The following is a 24,288-nucleotide window of genomic DNA, read 5'->3' on the forward strand; positions in this document are numbered from 1 at the left end:
GGAGAATTGTAATAAGTGATACTAGTAATGATGAGTTTTTGAGTTTGTTACAGACCTAGGATGTTGAGACTCAATCAGAAAACAAGTACACCTTGGAGTGTTTTTTTTATCTGGTTAATTATCCCTTCCTTTTCAGAGGCGGATAATTTTCTAGGATTTTTCATTCACTTTTTACCCCAAAATCGAGGTGACGGTTTGAAAGTTGAGCCCTCAACACATCTTAGTGTCTAGAGTCGATGTATATTACCATACTAAGTCACACAAAAAATTTCGTAGAATTTGGCTAGGTCTAAGTAGGACTTTTTAATAATTAAAAATTTCCTGCAAAACAAGTTTTTTTAATTATTTTCTATGTAATGATGTAAATAAGTCGCCTTGGGAAATGTTTGGGACATGTGACTACTCGAAATTCATCTTCAGAGACCCAGTGTTATCCTAAGACCCACTTTTGGGGTCAAAAAACGACTTATAGTCCCTCAAAAGCTTATTTTCCTAATGACAGTGGCAAAAATGAAGAAAAAATTCAAAAAATTCAATAAATGGAAAAATTTATAAAATTTTCCGAAGTCAAAATAAGTCAAATTTTGACATGGAAATATAAGGGAATATCAAAGGTGATATGGCAGCCATGTAGGGCCCACCACATGGAGGAAAGTCAAAGTCAAAGTTCCAAGTAACAAGTCAAAATGTTCCAATTAATGTCAAAGGGGGTCCAACGTTGAAACATAACATATGATCAAAGTACAAGTTGGATTTAATGTAAATTTATGTCATGGAAATAAAATAAGAAATAAAGAAGTGGGAAGGGAACCACTTTACTCCTTTGCATACGTAGAAAGTAGGCCCATCAAATTATCACATGCAAAAAGGAACTCCATGTACACCCAAGTAAAGAAAACTCCACGTTGGCCCAATCAACGCAGTTGCCACTTATCAGCATCTACAGCAGTCAATACAACAGTTAATATGAAGATTTGGGAGGACAGTTAACACACACTCAACACAAGTGTATTTATATATGCCAACCTAGAGTTCAGATTTTAGAGGATAAGCAGAGCATGTCTGGCAGCCCATACACACAGCTAAATGCAGTCCAGAACAAGGTACAAACAACAGTTTGAGTAGAGGTGTCATCCCTTTGATCGATTTGGTGAGAAATCAAGGGGAATATGCTCCCTATTCAGCTCCTACACTCCACACATGGCAACCATCAAAGGAAATTCAAATTTGGCACATGTGTATGTTGTGCAGCCTCAAGAAAAATGTTGCCACATCTTAGAAATCAACTTACACACTTGGCATTGGAGCTCCACTTATCAAATTCGAATTTCATTTGGATCATCATCAGCGTGCCACTTGCCATTTCTCTTCTACATTGGAATCTTCCCATTGCTACACTTGTCATTTCATTTTTCATCGGGATTGGCTCCCATTGTTCTATTTAAATGAGCCGTTGGCTCTCATATTGTATCTTTAGAAAGAGCTATTGGGCTTACGAAGGTTCTACTGGATTTTGTATTCATTTTCATATAATAAAAAGATTTTGGGGCACTATTGTGTTGGCGTTCTCATTCCATTGCTTCAAGTGATGTTATTTCAATTGTTGTGCTTTACATTCTACATGTATGTTGGATTATGCTAGTTATAATTTTGCCACTTGTTTGGATTAACATATGCAAGCTATCTTGTATGGTTTTTTAAGCTATATTGTATGGTTTTTTGGGTTAGAGAAATACTCTAGGAAGAGGAGCACTAGAAGATTTTTGGTGAAATCTATAGCCTTCGCCTCCATCGTATAGTTTAATCCCTTTATGCTTGCTGACATTTTTTTTCAAGTGTGTAGAGATCTTTAGATTTGGTTGAAGGATTTACTTGGGCGTGGGGTAACTCTCCAATAGACGAACTAACTCACAATATCATGAATAGAAGGACCCAATCAGTTTGCCTCAAGGATTCAATCCTTGTGGCAGCTCGAGGGAGTTTCATTTAAGACATTTAACAAGTTATTTGCAGGACCTTTGGAGCATTTTGAGACGAAAATTCAAGGACGTTGTGAGTATTTGAGCCATCATTTCTTGAAAGGCCGAGTTCTACTTTGAGGGTGGCATCCTTCTCTCACTAGGATCAAATTCCTTGAAAAGGGAGGAGGACAAGGAACAAAAGGAATAATAGGTTCCGCGTTTGATATCAGTGGTGTCTCACGACTTAAAAGAGTTGGGGAAGTAGAGCAATCATGTGGTTTGGGCTCACCATGCAAAGAGATATGAACCAAATGCTCAAATGTTCGTTTAAAGAAATCCCAATCCATGTTTTCTTCAGGAAATTCATAATAGAGGTGAAGGAATTGATCAGAAAAATCCTCAATTGATTCATTAGGCTTCATTCTTAGTTGATTAATCCTTTTATTAACATCTCGGTAATCATACCTATCAAATGTTAAATGAAACTCCTTGATGAGGTGTTCAAAAGAATGAATGGAAACGAGTGGTAGAGTGTGACACCATTGGCTAACTCGACCTTCAAGGGTGAGGCAGAAAAGAACACAAGCCACATCTTCACAATCAATTTCATAGTATTCACATAACTTAAGGAAAAGATGTGCATGCTCAACAATGGATGTATCATCCTCACCATCAAACTTGAATTGAGACAAGTCATGGAGAGGCTCATCGAGGTTTGAAAGTTTATCAGGAGATAGGTTAGAAAAACACCCCCAAGAGTATGATTTGTCAAACCGCTGTTTGTCAGAGCATCCGTCTCCCAATCTCCCCGACCATCCTATTGGTCTCTTAGTCAAACATGATGGCTCAAGGGAGTAATCAGGATCAAATTCTCAAAGCATAACAATGGTCTCCTAGTGAAACCCAATGACCTAAGAGAGTACACAGGTTCCATCTCCTCTCAGTCATGGACCTAAGGGAGAAATCCCTATCTCAATATCAAAGTCCCCATCTATATAGTCTCTCGTGTTGGAAAATCAAGGTAATTGAAGATTATAGTTGACTTTCCTTACTTGATAATTACTTGTGATATTAGTTGGCCTTTTATTACATTTATTTCTTCTTCATCAAGCAATTACCAAAACATGAAGATCACAAAGACACAAGATATAGGCTCCAAGCTAGGGCAAAACCCCTCCAAGGGGAAAACCCAGAAAGAATACTTCTCTTCTTATAGAATCAAATCAAAATGAGACCTCCAAAACCCAAAGACCAAAGTCAAGATTCCTCCTAAGCACCAAGTCAGCCCTCCAATAGAATCTCTTCCAAACAAGTCAAGGTCTACCAAATTCAACGAAGGTCAAGCTCTTCAAAATTTTCTCTAGTCAAAGTTTCGATCCTACAACTTCAGGTCTACAATTTGGACTTGCAATTCTCGGCCCTGCAACTCACACAAAAACCTTGATCTACTCGCACATGTGTATAGAAAAGACAGATTTTTCAAGTCTTCTTCCTTTGATTTGACTTCTCCTTTCTTTCTTGACTTCTCACTTTAGAATATCTTCTTACTTTATTGCAAATCGAACTTTTGAAGTGCTCCAAATGAGTCGAAGTCGCATGTTATATATACACTCTTCAAGAGGTCGAATAGGCCTCTTCTAGGCCGACTTCTCTTTGGCAAGGCCAACTTGGTCTTGGAGAACAAATTGACTTCCTAGACTCAAAAATAATGATTTTATTTTGTTACAAGTCCAAATAGGACTACAATACATGACAAAAACTCTTCTTTGACTCAACAAGCCCTAGAAGCATGAAGAACATGCTTTGACCTAGACTTTGAGCACGAAACCCATACTTGAATAAATAAATAAAAATTTTCTCTTTTTATATATAAAATATACAATGTCATGATTACAAAAGTCATTATGAAGACCAAATCTAGTTACATTCTCCAACACTCCCTCTTAACTAGGGAGGTATTCATAATCCCATCATGAGGTACAAGGATTCTCAAATTGAAGTATTCTCATAAGAAGAGTTAGATTGATAAGCCATCTTTAAGAATCAACATCATAACCAGCATTGTCAACATAGCAAGGCCTTAACTAGCAATCTCTATCTCTCCACTAGATTAGAGCACAATGTTGGGAGGCTTTATGTGAGACACCACACTACCTCTTAAGGCACATACCACATCTGGATGTTCACTAAGTATGTCCTTCTAGGACTATTCTTATTTTGGATTTCCCAATCCTCAAAGAATATCGGTCCTCTTCAACTACTCTTACCATGGATGCCCTTCCTCATCCTCAAAGAATATCGATCTATGAGACTACTACTATCTTGGATTCTTAATCCTCAAGAAGTACTATTCTCAGATGCTTATCCAATCCTCCAGACCCCATTCTCTCTCCATAGCCTTCACTTAGATGTACAACTATTAGTCCTGGCGTAGTGCATGACCCATGAATGAGAGAATATAATGTCCATCATCGCTCCCTCTCAATCAGGGAGGAGATATCCACCAAACCAAGCTTGCTTCTTAAGTACTCAAGCTTCTTGTTTGGAAGTGCCTTTGTCAAAATATCAACTACTTGTTCATCTGTAGAGATATAATGTAGCTTCACGACCCCATCTCGTACCAAGCTTCTGATATAGTGGTACTTATTGTTAATATGCTTTGTCCTAGCATGAAACATTGTTCCTTAGTCAACCTTATGCTATTTGTGTTGTCAAAATGTATAATAGTAGGGCTCAATGGTCCTTCAAATAAATTTGATAGCATCTTTCTAAGCTAAACAGCCTCTCTGCAAACTTCACTTATAGCAACGTACTCGGCTTCAACACTACTCAAAGTAACAGTATATTGCTTCTTACTCATCCAGTAGATCATGGAAGATCCCAAATTGCAGCATCCACCAGTAGTGCTTCTACGATTAGTCTCACTACCACCCCAATTAGAATTTGTATATCCCAATAACTGAATCTCATTACCAGCATATCTAAGGCAATGATGCATTGTCCCACGAAGATATTGCAGGATATGTTTGGCTGCTATAGAATGGTCATGCCTTGGCTCCATCTAATATTGATTGAGGACATTTACTGCCAAACAAATGCCAAGTCTAGTATTCACAAGATACATTAAGGAGCCAATTAATTGTCTATAGCATGTAGGATCCACTAGATTAGATTTTGAACTCCTCAACTTCTTTAGATTAGTAATCATAGGAGTTGTCATTGGCTTATTATCCATCATGCCAAATTTTTGTAATATCTTGATCACATATTTTCCTTGACCAAGATAAATTTCACCAGGTTTCTACCAAACCTCTAGTCCCAAATAGTAGTGCATAAGCCCAAGATCCTTCATATCAAATTTAGTTGCCAACTGCCTCTTGCATTCTTGTATCTAATTTTCCACACCTGTGACAAGTAAGTCATCCACATATAAAAGTATGATCACAGGTTCATCCTTGACCACTTTGATGTAGAGGTTAGGATCTGCAGAACTCTTGACAAAACCAAGTCTCAATAGGTATGCATCCATCTTGGCATACCATGCTCTAGGTGCTTGTTTCAAGCCATATAGAGCCTTCTTCAATCTGCAGATGTGTGTCTCCCTCTTATGGACTTCGAATCCCTGAGGTTGCTCAATATAAACTTCTTCATCAATGGTCCCATTCAAAAAAGTTGTTTTAACATCCATTTGATGAATGTTCCATCCCATAGTGGCAGCCAAAGAGACAAGCGATCTAATAGTTGTATATCTTGTTGTAGGAGCGAAGGTTTCTTCATAATCGATACCTTCCTTTTGTGAAAATCCTCTTGCCACAAATCTAGCTTTATACTTATCAATGCTCCCATCCATTGCATGTTTGATCTTGTATATCCATTTGGAAGTGACAACAGATTTGTCACTTGGTCTAGGAACAATTTCCCAGACATCATTCTTCATAATCGACTGGTATTCTTCTTGCATTGCATTCCTCCATTCTTGATGTTCAGTTGCATCTTCATAGGAGGAGGGTTCAACCTCAATGAGCTTAGTCATATAAGCTACATAACCATAATATCTTTTAGGTTTCTTACTTTCTCTAAAAGTTCCCTTAGTTGTTGCATGTCCCTCCGCCTCTTGTAGAGTTTTTTTCAACCAAGCAAATGTCTTACGAATTTCTGGAATAACAACATGCTACACAGGTTCACTAGGTCCTTCAACGTCTTCATGTTTAGATGTAGGATCTTGAACATTGTCATCTCCTTGAGATTTCCTTAAAAATGGGCACATTTTCTTCATTAGAATCAACGAGATAAATGTTCTAAAATTTGGCCGACCTGACTCGGACTCGGCCTGGTTGACCGAGCCATACCCCTCTCCAGACCGACTACGTAAATTATCCACTTTGGCAGCCTGTCCATAACCGAACCAAACCGAATTGGTCACCGACTCAACTGGTTCAGTAACGAACCAGCCGGCCTTGGCGACAGGAAAAAAGGGCAGGTTGGGTGGACTTGAAATCAATTTTTTGTTGTTTAAACTCCTATCCCCTCTACCCCTCTCCCACGCCTATAAAGGTGACCCAACCGCCTCATATTTCCTCAAAGCTATCTCATTGCATTTGTGTGAGCAGCTAGAGTTGGTTTTTGGCACAGCATTGAGGAGGTCTAACTTCGACTCAAAATCTGGGCCAGTTGATGTTGTGTTGTCTGGCAATAGTGACTAGTGATCACTAGATAGTATTTTGTATTAGTAAACTATAGTTCTGCAATTGTATTGTTTTGTTGTAGAGGTCATTTAGAGCCTCCTTGGTTATGTGTTTTTGTTTTGATCTCTATATATTACATGTATTAGACAGTGCATTGGGTGTCATCTTGATATAATAGATATGTTCATGAGCATACTTTGATCATATGTTGTCTTCTCCCTATTATTATAATGCTTTGAGTTTGGAAACATGAATGAAAATCTTTAAAAATGTGTTTTTTCATAAAAAAATTAAATATTTAATGTACTTTTTACGAAGATCAGGTCATTGGAATCAACTAGTCCGAGTTGATATCGTGTCGGAGTTGACCCTCGGCAGATTCCGAGTCTGAGTTTTAAAACTATGACCGGGTTATCTTTGGATCTCTTGTAAGCTACATTTTCATCAAAGATGACATCTCTGCTTACTTCAATACGACAATCCTCTTTAATGTAGATTCTGTATGCTTTTGATGAAGCACTATAACCAACAAAGATTCCTTTTGTACTTGTAGGATCCAATTTCTTCCTCTTGTCCTTTGGAATGTGCATGTAAACTAGACATCCAAATATTTGGAGATGATCCACACTTGGCTTCTTTCCTATAAATGCTTCTTCTAGAGTCATATTATTGAAAATTTTATGAGGGCTTCGATTTTGCAAGTAGACAGTTGTTACAGATGCTTCTCCCCATAAGAACTTAGGGAGATCTTGATCATGAAGCATGGCTCTAACACATTCTTCAATTGATCTATTCTTCCTTTCAGCCACACCATTTTGTTTAGGGTTATAAGGAACAATTAGCTCCCTCTTTATCCTTGCTTCCTTACAAAATGTTATAAGCTCTTTGGCAATATATTCTCCACCATTATCAGACCTTAGGGTTTTTATCTTCCTTTCTGTCAGATTTTCTACTTCATTCTTGAATTCTTGAAATTTCTCAAATACCTCATCTTTATTCTTGAGGAGGTATATCCATGTTTTCCTAGAGTAATCATCAATGAATGTCACATAGTATTGATGACCTCCAAGAGATTTTACCACCATAGATCCACACACATCAGAGTGTATGAGATCTAGCATTTCCATGGACCTTGTATCACTTCTTACAAAGGGTTTCATCACATTTTTGGCTAGATTGCATCCCTTGTAGATTCCTACATGATGTTCCTTTAATTTAGGGATGCCAATGACCATTTGATTCAAGGATGGCAATATCTTGCAGTGAAAGTGTCCATACCTTCTAATGTCATAAGTCTATACAACGTCCCCTCACAAATCCCAATTATCTTAACATGTTCAATACTAGAGCCCTTTCCCCAAACCAAAACTTTGTCATCAACAAAAGCAATCCTATCAACTTTATCTTCTAGGCAAGAAATAGAAAGCGATTTTTTCTTCAAACCTAGCACATAGACTACATTGTTGAGATGAATATTTTCACCAGTCTCTAGCTCCAACAAGCTTCCAAGTTCGACTAAATGATAAGAGGTTCCTTTCGATAAGGTCTTGAGTTGACTGCATTTGCCTGTCATATGTCTGGAAGCTCCACCATCAATAACCCATACATTATCATCCTTAAAAGTACCTGTGAGAGCGGAGAATAAACTTCCATCCACCATTTATTTTGCTAGCTTGGAGATGTACTTCAAGATGTATCCCTTGATAGTTACACAGAGAATCCCAAGAGTCTTGAGACCTTTCTTCATAAAACTTTCCATTGAGAAGAAAGAGTAGATGATTGCTTCTAGATTGCTCTTCAACAAAGGTGCCAACAAAGATGTGATCTTCCAACTTCATTCCTTCACCCTAACTTTGATACCATGTTGGAAAATCAAGGTAATTGTAGATTACAATTGACTTTCCTTACTTGATAATTACTTGTGGTATTAGTAGGCCTTTTATCACATTTCTTTCTTCTTCATCAAGAAATTACCAAAACATGAAGATCACAAAGACACAAGATATAGGATCCAATCCAGGGCAAAACCCCTCCAAGGGAAAAACACATAAAGAATACTTCTCTTCTTATAGAATCAAATGAAAATGAGACCTCAAAGACCCAAAGACTAAAGTCAAGTTTCCTCCCAAGCACCAAGTCAGCCCTCGAATAGGATCTCTTCCAAACAAGTCGAGGTCTACCAAATTCAATGAAGGTCAAGTTCTTCAAAATCTACTCCAGTCAAAGTTTCCATCCTGCAACTTCAAGTCTGCAATTCAAACTTGCAATTCTCAGCCCTGCAACTCGCACAAAAATCCTAATCTACTCACACATGTGGACAAAAAAGATAGATTTTTCAAGTCTTCTTCCCTTCATTTGACTTCTCCTTCCTTTCTTGACTTCTCGCGCTAGATTATCTTCTTATCTTATTGCAGATCGAACTTGTGAAGTGCTCCAAATGAGTCGAAGTCGCATGCTATATATACTCTTCAAGAGGTCGAGCAAGCCTCTTCTAGGCCGACTTCCCCTTAGCAGGGTCGACTTGGTCTTGAAGGACAAATTGACCTTCTAGACTCAAAAATAATGATTTTCTTTTGTTACAACAAGTCCAAATAGCACTATAATACATGACAAAAATTCTTCTTTGACTCAACAAACCCTATAAGCATGAAGAACATGCTTTGACCTAGTCTTTGAGCATGAAACCCATCTTGCATAAATAAAAATTATTTTTCTCCTTTTATATATAAAATATACAATTTCATGATTTCAAAAGTCATTATGAAGATTGAATCTAGTTACATTCTCCAACATCTCGGTCCACGACCCAAGGAGGAATCTTAATCTCGATGTCAAAAGGGTCAATCTCCCCAACCATATGGTCTCTTAGTCAAATACAATGACCCAAGGGAGAGTACTCAAGATTAGTGTCCCCAACCACACCTACGGGTCTCTTGGTCAAACACAATGACCTAAGGGATCAATCAAGGCCTCAAAACCAAACTCCCCAAGCACATTGGATTCTCAATCAATCTCAATGACCCAAGGGTGTAACCACGACAATCTTCCCAGCCATAAAACTTGGGCTCTCAGTGAAGCCCAAGGAAGATTGTCAATCTCATGATGTTATACAATCAATGCTTCTTCTCTTTCTTCACGAGGAATTCTCAGCCACTCCAGTCTTCTCAAATAAATAAGCAAACTTCATCTGCGATAATGGCTTAGTCAAAACATCAACAACCTACTCATCAGTAGAAATGTATTCAAGCCTCACAGCTCCACAGAGGACAACATCTCAGATACAGTGATACTTGATCTCAATATGCTTCAACTTGACCATGAAAAACAAGATTCTCATAAAGCTTTACATAGATTTGATTATCACAATATACAATATTCGATTCCAACACTTGATTAAACAAACTGACAACCAACTTATGAAGCCACACAACTTCACAACACGCTTAACATGCAGCTATATACTCAGCTTCAGTCATACTAAGAGCAATAGAAGTTTGCTTCTTACTTGACCATGAAATCATAGCAAAGCCCAAGCCAAAAACAAAAACTAGAAGTGTTCTTTCTATCATCAGTGCATCCAGCCCAATCAGCATTAGTAAAAACATGCAATTGCCATTTTCCATTAGAAACATATCTCAAACCAAAATCAATGGTGCTATGTAGATATCTTGATATTCGTTGCAACCCAATGCACATGTCGAGGCTCAACCAAGAATTGGCTCAATATGTTCACAACATAGTAGATATTAGGTCTGGTGTTCACCAGATAGTTCAATGAGCCAATCAATTTGTGATACATAGAGGGATCAACCAAATCAAAATCACAATCTCGCAACTTCTTCAAATTTGTCATCATGGGAGTGTTCATGGACTCATAGTCCATCATGCCAAACTTCTGAAGGATCTCAACAAATATTTCATCAGTGTTTTGTCACACTTCTAATCCCAGGTAGTCATGCATTAGACCAAGATCCTTTAATCAGCTCCCTCTTACACTGAACAAAGAGGTCTTCAGCCCTAGTCAAAAATAAAAAATCACGAGCCCACCTTCAACAATGGATTGGTATTGCTCTTTGTGAACCAATTAGCCATCAATTTGAGAGTACCATGCATGAGGTGTATGTCTTCGTATTCTTATCCCTCTTACTGAGGTAATGCCTCATATGGCACTTCTAGCCATCTTCACCTTAGAAGTCACAACTAACTTCTTTTTGACACAGATCAAAACAAGCTTTAGTCTGGCAGATTTGTCTGCTCCCTCACAAGCTTTGTTCTTCCAATCTTTTAATTTATTGCCACAGCCTTGGCAAGCTTCATGGTGTACCTGCAATCCTCACTAGGAGGCCACGGAAGAACAAATACATCCAAACAACATATACTAGAACAAGAAGAATAACAACAACATTAATGATTTAAAAAAATAAGAGAGATACAAGATATCTTTTGTGAATATGTTAACTCCCTCTTGATCTTTAGCCTTCTTGAAAATCAACCTTGTCCAGATTATCATCATGATGTCCTCCTTTGTTGGAGCTAGGGTTTCTTCTATCAACAGAAGCAATCAATCCTAGGGTTTTGTCCATAAACCCTAGGTTTTTACTTATCCAAGCCATGATGCGTGCTAGGGTTTACAAACCCTAGATATTCAAATATCTAATCCTAATGTCCTTAAAAATGATTCTTGATCATTCCAAATTAGATTACACAAACTCACTGCAGCAACAACTTCAGATTAGTAGATTCAGTCGTCTACCAACTTACAGTGTGTTTGATTCTTCCATAGTAGTACATTAATTAGGAATCTTTGTCATCAACAGATTTATCCATTATCCTTGGCCACAACAAATTAGGTACCTTGGCTTCTTCAAATTTTGTAGTAATGGATTTCATCAAGGAAGACCTTTAGCACTAAAGTTGTTTAATTCTTACATGGCATTAATACCTTTAAAAATATATATCTTTATCATAACTGCAAGAGCTTCTAATCTTCATCCTTAAAGAGGATCTTGGCCTCTTTTCTACTGTAATCAAGATTTTTTCTTTAAGAATGTGTTATGACAACAATTTCCTCTTGATCATTCAACACTCATAGAATAGACATCATTTTTTCAAATATCCTTCTTTGAAACTCGAATTTTAGTATTATTACTTCTCCTTATTGTATCAAGACAACTTTCATGTCACAACATTTCCTTGAGGACTTATTTATGGAGGGACTTCATTCCTGTCTCCTTCAAAGATTTCTACAAGAATACCTCTTGGTCTTATTTCAATCTCCAAGATATATTGACCTCAATAAATTTTACAGATTTGTACTTGGCCATCTCGAATAGAGTTCCTTAACAATAGAATATTGAGATCCAGGAAAAACACACGGAGATCAATGATACATACCTTTTAAGCATTGGCTTCCTGTATTTCTTGTAGGTCTATATTTCCATGGCCAATTCATCATTGTAAGATACTTTAATTACAGCATCAGATCTTCAGTTTCAGTAGCCATAAGAGAAAATCACCTCCAATTCAAAGATCTTCTTTCCTTTGATATGCAACAGAACAAATGTCAATGCCCCTCCGCATCCAAACTTCACATTATATCAGTCATCAATAAATGATTGTCGTGTACAGTGATCAGAAAATCGGTATCGACAAAATGTCGGCGGGGGTCTTGAAAACATCTTATCGACAATATCGACGAAAATATCGGCAAAATATCGGAAAATATCGACAAACATAAAAAATCAATTTTTTCAGATTTTTAAACATAGCCGATATTTTCAAAATATGGCGATATTTAGCTTATATTTTTAAAATATCGCGATATTTACTTGGCAATATATCATATTGCCAAAAATATCTTGATATTTTCAAATATCGCCAATATATCAGCGATATTATCAACGCTGCTCGTGTATATATCAAAGGCTCTAGGAAATATGAATCTTCAATCTTCATACTTAAGTTCTTGAACTAGAGACTTCTTTAGTTCCTTTTCCAAAGTGAAAATGTCAGAGATCTTCAATACATTTCAGACTCCTTGTTTTACTTTTAACCTTGAAAGGGGACTCAACCTTTCTTCAACAAAGCGGAATTTTAGTGACAGTGATCTCCTTTAAAAGGAACTGAGCATCTTTTCTTCACCATGTCATAATACAACATCATCAAATTTTGATATGACAAATTGTCATATCAATTTATCTAAGTATGGATGTTTGTCCTTAGGGATTCTTCATTGATCTAGTGAGTTCCTTCAATCTTCAAGAGATGAAAATCTTGTACAAATCATGTCAAGACATAGCCAAGACAAGAAAATTACTAAGACTTTAGAATTAGTGACAATACATACCTCGCATGTTGGACTTAAGATTTTATTTTAGTACAGATGTCTTCTTCAAATTTCTTTGAGCTTTCTTCTTCAAGGAAATCCAAGGTCGACTCTTTATCTAGGTCTCTTTCACTATGTATAGAACAGGGATCTTTTAACATCATATTTACTTCTGAATGGATTTGAAAATCCAACTTCTCTATTCTTGAGATGACTTTTGGTTACAGAGATCATAGGCCTCGAACATGTCACCTTCCAAAGTGGCTCAGTCTTGACTCCTTCCATAGAGACATACAAGCTCGGACTTGGTCACTGATTTGGATCATGCTTCAAACTCGAAAATGCACTTGGATTTTTATCAAGGAGCTCGGATCATTATCTCATAGGTCACAAAACTTTGCACTTATCATAGAGATAACTTGCATATGCTTTGAACAATACCACAGAGATCTTGCTTTGAGTTTCTTTCAAGACTTGGCTTCAATCATGGAGGCAACTTGGATGCCATAAAGAGTTCAAATGCCATAGAAATGGAGCTCAGACTTCTTAGGATTTTCACAAAGAAAACACATATCTTTCACAAATACACACTTGTACTTTTTTGTGGCTTCTTTGAACATTATCATGAGGCTAGCGGTTAGAGAGTTCAAATTTGGAGTGTATTAGGGCTTCCAAGGTAACCAAAAATGACCCTATATTTAGGGTTGCCTCAAGCATAGATGAGGAATCTTCTTTCAAATGTAGAAAAGGGTCTCTTCAAGAGTGATCTCATGCTCCTTTCTTCCACCATAGCTCTGATACCATGTTGATTTTCTAGTGCAAGCAAGACTAGTATAATTTTTTTCAAATTGATAACTACTTCCAATGATACAATCTGACTTCTTTAGAGTATTCCAATCATTAAGCTATTATAGATGAAAAATTTCAACCATTATCTCCTTCAATAGAGCAATATGCATCACAATAAACAATAAGACAAGAGACACCAAATTTTAGGTCAGCGACCAGGGAAAAAACCCACAAGGGGAACACCCAACAAATCTTTCCTTACAAGAGAGAGAGTTCAGTTCATCAAAACGTACATCAGAATATTCCAAACAAGATTCCAATCTTCTGACCTCAATAAATGCCAAGTCAAACTGGTCAAATGAGAGAAATACTCAATGTTGGTTCAAGTCAAAGTATGCATAGAGGGGCTGAATTTCGGCCTAAGGCAGCTAGTCAAAGGGTCATCAAAACACAAAAGTTGACTGCAGGTCAACTCTTGGTCAACAACCCCAAAGAAGAGCAAAATCTCGATCAAAGACAGTCAACATACCATGAAGAATCTCAGCCTCCAAAAGCAGACAAGAGCTTGGTCAAATAGATAGAAACAAACCAAAATTCAATGTAGGTCAAACAGATGTCAAGTGGTTCGTCAATACAAAAGTCAAATCTTCTTCTTCTTCCTTCGTATGTGTGAACAATACTGCTAGCTTCAGATCCAATTGATGAGATGAATGGATGCCAAATGAGGTCAAACACACTCAAATTTATACATGTGCAAGGAGGTGGGTTTTGACCTTGGAGTCAAACCCTTTCAATGAGTGGGGCCAACTTGGTCATCATATAATTCATGATTTCTTCTTTGATTTGCCAATGAAAATTCCGACCGCAGCTACCAATTTTCAACAAGATGATCCATTGTTCCACACTTACAAACCCTTAATCACAAAGCTCAATAAGCCCACGAAATCAATTCATCAAATATCCAATCACACCCCCACGAATGAGCTCTTGTTTTTCTTTTATTGCAATGGCCATCGGAATACCATGGGTCATCCAAATACTATGGGTCACCTTTTTGCTTCATTAAATAGAGTGACTTTCTAATGTTCTTTTTCCTTAGTCGCCCTTTTAATTAATTTAAAATTTATCCCCTGAGATTCTGCAATTTATTTTATTGTGTAGCCTATCGAATAGGCTAGCCGCTAGGCTACTTAAATGGTCTCTGCTACCAACATCCAGAAAAAAGAGACGTTACATATTCTTTGATGGTCAATTTCCCTGTTAAGGGTGTTGAGAAGTCTATAGGGCAATAGTTAGAATGATTTCTCTTAAACTTGATAACTGCTTGTGATGTCTTTTTGCTTTTTCTTACTTATTAGCTTATTCTCTTATTATTGTGTTGTTCTTATCATCAAACAGCCACCAAAACAAGAAGATACACAAGAACACAAGATATAGGTTGCAATATAGGGCCAAAACCTCTCCACTTGAGAGGAAAACCACAAATCTCTTCTCTTCTTATAGACTCTTCAATTGACAAATTCCAAGACCTCTAGACCAAGACCAAGTCCAGCCTCTTTGATGATGTGCTTCCTTTGTCCAAGTCAAACCTAGTCAAATCTCTTTCAGTAGCACAACTTCGACCCCCAACAACAAAATTTCGGCCTCTACTGCAGGTCTGAAATTTCCGGCCCTCCCAGCAACAGTTGCTTCCACACGTGTGAGCTTATTTTGAGCTTCCAAGATTTCTTCAAACGTTCACTTGATTTTCTCCTTCTTCTAGGGCTTGAGGATGACCAGATGAGCCTTCCTTCGACCTTCTTTCTGCACTTTCTCTAAGTTTGATCCTGCAACAGTAAAACCCTAACCCAACCGTAGAAACCCTAGCTTCCCTCCTTCGCATGTGTGAAGAGAGAGAGAGAGAGAGAGAAAATAGCCCAAACACTTGATCTTCGTCCTTCTCCTTCCTTCACTAGCCCTTTCCTTCTCCTTCGCTTGCTTGATCAGAAAATGAATTGTCCCTAGGAGGACGAGTTCCCTCCTATATATAGGCTTCCAAGGTGGATGAAGTTCCTCAAATTAGGTCGACTTCTTAGCTGGCAGGTCGACTTGGTATTGGAGAGTATTTTGAAATTTTTAAATACAAAAAGAATTCTTTTTACAAGTTACAATGTGCCCAATGGGGTCTTCAACATATGACAATGACACTTTTGATTCCCTGAATTAGGACAAACCCTAGAAGCACTCAATGGGTGCTTGACCTCTAAAATAAAATACCTTGAGCATGAAACCCATGCTTCAAGAATAACAATAATATTTTTTCTTTCAATTTACAATATACAAGAATCGAAAACACATTTCATATTTATGAAGACTGAACCTAGTTATACATTTTTCAACAAAGGGAGCCCCAATTTTCATGAGTTAATTAAAAGTAAAAGAGAATTTGTCGGACAGAATTTTCGGCTGTTTTTTTGTGGCTGATTTTCTGTTTTATTTCCACTGCAAAATTTATTTCTTAAGTTAAAATACCAGTGTATTTACTTTCAGCGGTTTCAGAAAAAGATTTTACTGGGTGAAATAATTTCAAAGTATAAATAATTGTTGAGAAAAATAAATCAGACCTCGTATTAAAAATTAACAAAATCCAACAGATGATAGGTCACAAAAGATTTGTAGTCTTTCTTTGAAGGGAGATGCTTTCACACTTCTTGTGCTCCTCTTTTATTGTACAGTTTGCAGTCCCGTTGGCCAATCTTGCACGTTAATTTATAAATCAAAATATACTACACAGAGAAGTTGTACTTATTATATTAGCTTTTCAGTACTGTTATGGTGTAAGTGCATTGCTGATGCAAGAATATACCATTCATCTCTCATGGCTAAATTATATTAAAGTCCCTACAATGTAATAAACAACAGGAAATGCATCAGATGTTTTCAAGATATACCCTAATCTCCGAAGTACACGCTTTCGAGCCCTCAGCTCATCTTTGAAAGCCAATGATGTCGAAGCACGGACCTCCTTCCGGGCAACACAGATCATTGCTGTTAACTCTTCTTTCTTTCTTAGTACTTGTAGGTGCTTCTGGAGAATGGGAGACTTGGAAACAGCATGTTTAGAAAGTAAGCCTTCAAGGGTTTCTATTCGACGAACAGCCTTCTTATATGAACTACTATGTACCTGACAAATACCAGAAAATTGTTGTTAAATTGATGAAAAATCAAAACCAAGTTCCAAGTAATAGAAACTATTTCTCTGATAAGAAACGGTGGACATGTCACTTCCTACCTGCATGTCATCTTCTGGGTCTAAAAGTTGCACACCATCTGGAAAGCGGTTCAACACCTCCTGCACCTTTTTCAGAGTGTTTTCACGAGCTTCAACAGATAGCAAGTCCTGGGGAATATAAATGCGGATAGCACTCAAGCTGTCAATCTGTTTAGTGGCATATTGGACACAAAGGAAATCCGTATCAGATCAAAATAAAATAATTATTTCAAAGCAACAATCCAGGCATTTTCATCTACAGGCTACTAGCTTATGCATCTTTTTGGGAATTGTAAGTACTGGCATGCAATTGTATAGTTTGGAAATAGTGGTGACCTGAGAAAGTGGTACAGCAACAACAAGTGGCTCGCCAGGTTCTGTCAATGGAACAGTCTGAACAATTTTTCCCCGCCCACATTCTTTATTTGCACGACATCTTGTTAGAATATCAATAGTATACTGTGCATCTTCTGGCTTTGCATTTGTATCATCTGCATGTATTTGAAACACAGCTTGGTAAAGTTTGCTATACACAATTTTTACTATAACAAAGAATACCAAAACCACCTACCTTCAATTTCAGAAAAAATACTATTTCAATTAGTACATAAACATTCATGATTTTAGAACTAATTCAGTAGTTATGGTAACAAAGCCTGATTCCATCATTATCGGCCAAATGGCACTGCATACTCTGGAGTCTGGATATTGCAGCTTCAATGGTACCCCCAAAATGAAGAATATTATTTCCCATGTAGGATTCCTCAAATGGGACAGATGAAAATTACAACCATCAGAAGATTGTTCTACAAGAATGAAAAGGGTCCACAATGTTACTATTGCCTTCTGTTCACATAGTTGCAAAATACATGCCTTGGCCATCCATCATGGCTCTTCTGTATGAACTATGCTTTACCATGCAACTGGTATTTGTAACAAATGGTTATGATTACATATTTCACAGTCAACATGAATCTGTAGAAAGGCTTACTCAAGCTGTCAAGATCTCCATAACCATGACTTCATATTTATAGACTATATCCATCTAACAATTTATTGGACTATCCATTATGGAAACACTATTATTTGTCATTTTCTTCACTTACAAAAGCAATAGTTCACAGTTTTAACTTCATATTCTTCCTGCCAACCATTCCTGCATTTTCTCTGTGAGCCCATACTTAGCAGACTTACACAGCACAAAATCAAGAGATCTCTCGGGTGAAGTGAGAAGATCCTCTTTCTCCTATAGATGAGTTGAAGTCTTTTCTTCTGGAGCATATGCAGCCCAGGGACAGGGGCCTTCACCAGGTCATAATCTCCATCCTCCCTTTTGCCAGCACCATGGTCACTCCTGTCCCCCACCCTAAAAGGCTTATAGAGACAACTTGATGTCCTGTCTAGTGTGCCGACCAGCAGAGAGGTTGTGTTAAAGCAGGTAAAGTGTGGCTGGTCTAGAAAAATGGCAACAGAAGGCTCACCCAGCAAACTTGCAGCAGAAGATAAGATAAAACAACTTTTGTGAAAGTTTTGGTGCCATGCACAAGGATTTGACTGGAAGAATGCCAAACCAGCAACAGAAGATTTGACTGGAAGGATGCCAAACCAGCAACAGAATTTGGAATAATCAAATCAATTTTGTCTAACAAAAGGCTTGACATAATCTGTAAACAAAGGGATTTGGCTGGGAGAATGCCCAAGCGGCAGAAGAATTTGAATAACAAACACAACTATGTCTAACAGCACGCTTGACATGATCAGTAAACAGATTTTCCTATCAGTTGCAAGATCTTGCAGTCTGAATTGCAGTCAGTGGCAGCAAGAAAGTCTAAGTTTTGTGTTTGCTGCAATAAGTACATTCACTTATGTTCAATTACTTGTGATAATGATGTAATCTTAGAAGCATACCCCTTTCCCTATGAAAAATCAATGAGAAAATAAGAAATGACAACAACAGTGAAAAGATTACACCCTTAATACCAACACTTACCCTGGAGAAACCACCGAGGGGAAAACTCTAGCAAGATATACGGTTTGTGTCTTCCTCTTTATATTTTCTAATTTAAAATACAAAAAACAAAGAAAAATGGACCCACTGTAGAGCACATAGAAGTTGTGGCCTATGATAGGCTGCTACAGGATAGACTTTCTCCTCTGCTCCGCTTTGATATCTCTATCTGATGAAATATGAAACAGAAAAATACCTAGTTGCACAGAAATCAGTCCCAACATCTTTTAAACTTGTTCTCAACTTCTCAGTGTTCTCATGTTTCTGGAAGTTTAGGAATGAGTACGAAACATTCCCAATCAGCTGAGAACAGCTCCGGGATCATGGGAGCATTTTGGGAAGTTCTAGTTCATGAAAATGGGTAAATGAGAGCAGTTCCATTGGTGTTTCCTGCATACTAAGTAATGTGTTGCCATAAATTTGGTAAATTTCAGCACATAAATCCACCTTTCGACTTACATGCCATTTAATAATCAATTTTTAATATGTTTTATATGGCTTGTCAAAGCAGATATTCATGGAATATGCCGCCGTGGACTGTGCCCTTTGAAGTCCTTGTTTGCCATCCATCTATGGTGTGAATGCAGCTGTCCAATGTGTCCATGTGTAATTCATTAATTTTAAATGCCAGAATCAATGCCGAGTGGAAAGAATGCCTTTGTGCATTATAATTTATTCTATGGACAGAATCTCTATCATTCACAAGGAGACTGAAGGTTAAGTTGATGTTAGAGTGATCCCAGGCTGGAGTACTGATCCCTAGGATATAACATAACAACCTTTCTTTAGTGATGTTATTTTCATAATTGATAAGTGTATATGGTTTATAATATATAACTGTAACTTGTTACATAAACAATTGATATTAACATAAACTTACATATTAAGTTATCCATTTAAAAATTTAAACATATTTCTTAGCTTAGATAAATTATATTATAGATTAAAATGTTGTATGAATAAGATATATATATATATATATATATATATATATATATATTTGATTCTACTATCTTTGTTTTTTTAATCAAGTTACAAAATACATGCATATTAATGTTGTTTAATTAGAGTTTTAAGTTGTGTAAATTAGTATCTATATTATATATTATAGTTAAGTTTAATTTTGTTTTTCTATTTATAATACTGTCACTCCCAACCCATCATTTCCTATAAATTTGGGTGAAAATTCCAGCTGTTCCAGACATTTGCTTCCACATTCTGGATATTCATGCATTCTGAAAACATGTGCACCACAGGAACAGTATAACCATAGGACTGAAACCCTTCTCTCTTAGCAGATGAGGTTTTAACACTGTATCCACTAGGGCTAGTATTTGGGATTTTGCACTCCCCAACTCTGTTATGAATAAAAATATAAATAAAATAATACAAATAAAATAAAACAATAATAATAATAAATAATGATTAATTAGTAACTAGTTAATGAAAAGGTATGTCCCTCAAGACATAACCGTTGGTGAAGAGGTACCTACCTAGGGTATATAAGCAGGCCCTCACCCTCATTGTAATCATCTCATATCAATTCTATATACATTACTTTTCCTACAATGGATGTCTTTGTCTTCAAAGTATTCTAAAAACTACTGCTGCATATACGAACCTTGTTCGTTACAATGGTATCAGAGCCACGTTCTTCGATCATAGGCCTTTGGCCATTTAAAAAAAAAAAAACAGATAAAAATTAAAAATTAAAATATATATGTATATTAAAAAAAACAAAAAAAATATATTAAAAATAAAATAAAATAAAAACAACGACTTAACTGTTCCAACCATGTTTGTCGTTTGTAGCTCACGTCGGTTCTCAAGTCGTGCTGCCACAACGCTCAGTTCTCAACATCGCTTCCATCGCACATATCGCCACTGACACAGGCCTTTACCTACGCCACGGTCAGCGACGCCACGATCACTGCCTACAGCCGCACTTGACCCTCAAACTTTACCTACGCCACTCCCTAGTGACCAGTCATTGTCGTCCCTATTGCAATTCAACCGCTGCCCAACATACTCTCCCGACTCTCGCACTGCTTATCCACTATCTGCTACCTGTCTGTCTTCCCACGATAATTTCCATCCACTCGAGTCGTCACAACTCCTCTTCCCAACTGGCACCAATTCATTGTCGTCGATCCACTGACCTTCATTCCACCTTGCAACAGTCATCATCACCCTGTCTCACTACCTCCTGACCATCATGCCCTGTGTGAAGTCATTCTATCGGTCGTGTCAGTCAAACGTCACGTACGTTAACTCCTAACCCCCGTTTCATTGTGAATATATTTATATAACCATATATTTATTAATACAATCTATAGTTATATAGTTCATTAATAAATATATAATTAAAAATTAAAATTATTGACCCAAAATAAGAACCAACAAGAACACCTAAAATTAAACTTCAATCAGTATAAATAGATATTGACCCAGATAAGAACCAACTCACAGACACTAGAATGTGAGACAGGAAGATTGAAGGAAAACGAGGAATGGGAGAAAAGGACATGCCAAACTTATGGTAAAGAAAAGATGAAGACTAAGCAACTTCTTAACCGATTGTGAGGCACATGGCCACATCTAGAAGTGGATGATAATAGAAAAAAATAGTTAGTAAGTAACATTCTAGGAAAACCAGGTAGAATGTTAACTTTTCAATGTTCTATCATCTATGTTGTAACAATTACTTATAACAATTATTCTTCCAATAGCAATCAATTAGCCAATATATTTGCAATCACCCAGTAACAGTAAGCAATTGTACATAGAACATAAAACCACATGCACAATATAAGACAGCTAAGAACACTAGAGGCATGGAGAATTGGTCAAAGACTAGGGAAAAACCCGACAAGGGGGAGAACCCTTTCCAACTTCTTCTTCTATTAGATTGTCACCAAATGTTCAACAGAGAGATACATAGTTCAAGTATATCAACAATGAGTCAAACGTCAAAGTATTGACTCTGAAAATTCCAACATCGGAATCCTATTGCAATAACTAGTATTATTTCTTCTTACTAGTAAATTAATTATTCAGTTTATTTCTACGGCAACATCGAAATAAACACACTGCAACCTTCACAAATAAAATTGCAAAAAATAAATAATGTTGGAACTGAGAAAATACTAGCACACGCACATAAAAAAATAACATTGTTGTTTTTGGACAAAAGTCCCTGGAAAAACCCAATGAGAGAAAACCAATGCAACAGATGAGGGTTTTATTTTATTATGCAGCAGCGAAAATCTGAGTACAATTTGGTTGCCTCAAAATGGCATTCCACAGCAAGAAAATCTAGGCAAAATTATTGAAGGGAATTACTCTTCCTCCACAAGCAATCCTGGCACAACCTGCCTTCAAAAAACTCAGCCTCTTGGACCCCCTGCGTCAGCCTCTACACTGCTCTGCGCAATCTCTATGACGTCAAGCCCCCAACTAGTCTCTGAGGAAGTCATTATGCCTGCCTATGCTGAGGAAATCATCTCTCTGACACTCTGGAACTTCTGCCCGGCCTCTGGAACTAATAACGAATTTTTCCTCAACTAAATCGAACTGCCAATTTGAAGCAACTACGCAATCCTCTGCATTGCCTCACTGGGAATAACTCGGCCCTCTTGCTGCTGCCTGTCCGAATCTGGAAAACTTCCTCCTAACTCACTGTCCCTGCCCCTCACTCACTGCCTCGATTTCTGGCTCTCCCATAGCTGACTGCTACTACTCTGGAGATCGATCTGCCAAATAAATTGAATTTCTAGTGTTCTCAAGTGTGTTCTCCAAGTGCCCATCGACTTCCTCATATAATCCATTGTTGGAGCTCCAAGAGCCAAGATTAAAACTTAATTGATGGCTAGGATCATCTTGGAATTAATTCATGTGACTTTCTAGATAATTCTCACCTTGACTTAATTAATATTGATTAACTAACCAGTTTTCCTAAGTTTAGACTTAGGAAACACTAAAAAATTGGATAATAATCTAATTAAGTCGCTTCTAGGTGGAATTTCCAGAAACGATTTATGGATCTTGGAGATCTCATGTATTCTAGCCTCTCCACCAAATTTCGTGGCTAGAACACATTCGGTGCTATAAAAACTAACATTGACCAACCAAGTCAACCAATTAATATCCAATCATTTTTAGCATAAAGTAAAGTCTAATCAAACTTCAATACTGCAATTTTTCCATCAAAGTCAACAACAATCAACGCAACCCTAACCAGTCCTTGGTCAATAATCAAATATGCTCTAAATAGTTTGGTCAACCAGTCAAACAATGGAACCTCTTTTACTCGGTCAAACCTAGTCAAAACAGTGTCAAACACTCGGTCAGAAGAGAGAGAAAGTTTGCGGCCAAAACCCTAATCAAACTTGCATTCAACTGTCAAACCAACCAACGCATGCTCAGAAATATTCGATCAAAGTCTCCTCAAACTCGACCTCCAAGGCAGTCAAAGAATGTAGTCAACCCAAGTCAAAATGTCCCAAATCGTATCAAGTCAAAGCTTGTCAAACAATCCCAAAATAAAAGTCAACATTGGTCAATAGATTTACCCTCTCTCTCCTTCACACATGTAAACTCGGACCTGCAATTTTCAGACCAAATCGAACCAAGAGATGAAGAGATGAATGTGGGATGATGCCTCTAAGTGATGCCAAGTGATGTTTATTTATATGTGGTCTTGGGGGTTGAATTTCCTCTTCCAGGCCAGCTTGTACTTTTTTTGTTGTCATGGTTTCACATTAAAAATAATATATTCGCATGAGTAAATTAAATTCTTCCAAGGGCTAGTAGGCTCTAATTAGGGTGAGAAGGGCTTCTCTAAGGAGGGAATTTCTCCTTGAGCTACCAAATTTCAACTCCCCCGATTAGGATGAAAGATCCCATTGAAGCAGCTACCCCCATGCATATTGTATGTACATCTGGTACTATTGCTTGCGTCATATCGAAAAGACCTACCCCTAGTATTACTGATCCACCGAGACAGTTGATAAATGAGAAAATATCTTTATTTGCATCTTCTGCATTCAAATATACCATGAGACCCATGAGTTGATTTGCAATCTCGTGATTGATATCCTGAGCCAAAAAAAGTAATCTCTCTCGATAAAGTCGGTTGTATAAGTCGACCCAAGTTGCATCTTCATCTCCAGGGGGCTCCTATGAGAGTTTTTTTCGCTACAGCTGATAAAATATCGTTACTTGGGACGGTGCATATGTAGAAAGCCTCTCTCAGCTAGGGAGGAATTACC

At 37.3% G+C, this 24,288-nt stretch overlaps 1 protein-coding gene across 3 annotated transcripts in view; it reads right to left on the minus strand.

Moving 5' to 3' along the window:
* MTR4 (RNA helicase, ATP-dependent, SK12/DOB1 protein) overlaps nt 1-24,288 on the minus strand; it is a 330,317-nt gene that overhangs the window by 58,122 nt on the left and 247,907 nt on the right. For all 3 annotated transcript variants that reach the window (XR_016260991.1, XR_016260990.1, XM_089433314.1), the window contains exons 10-12: nt 17,347-17,501; nt 17,032-17,178; nt 16,691-16,923 (exon numbers count right to left, since the gene is read on the minus strand). Coding sequence is in view for 1 of the 3 variants with exons in the window: in XM_089433314.1 (XP_089289440.1) it covers nt 16,691-16,923; nt 17,032-17,178; nt 17,347-17,501 (535 nt within the window). In the remaining 2 variants the exon portion in view is untranslated. The remainder of the gene's footprint in view (nt 1-16,690; nt 16,924-17,031; nt 17,179-17,346; nt 17,502-24,288) is intronic.

The sequence above is a fragment of the Pinus tabuliformis genome, chromosome 5_1 (genome assembly GCF_031772625.1).
Source record: "Pinus tabuliformis cultivar Carrire ecotype Pingquan chromosome 5_1, CPIR1, whole genome shotgun sequence".
Classification (NCBI taxonomy): Eukaryota; Viridiplantae; Streptophyta; class Pinopsida; order Pinales; family Pinaceae; genus Pinus; species Pinus tabuliformis.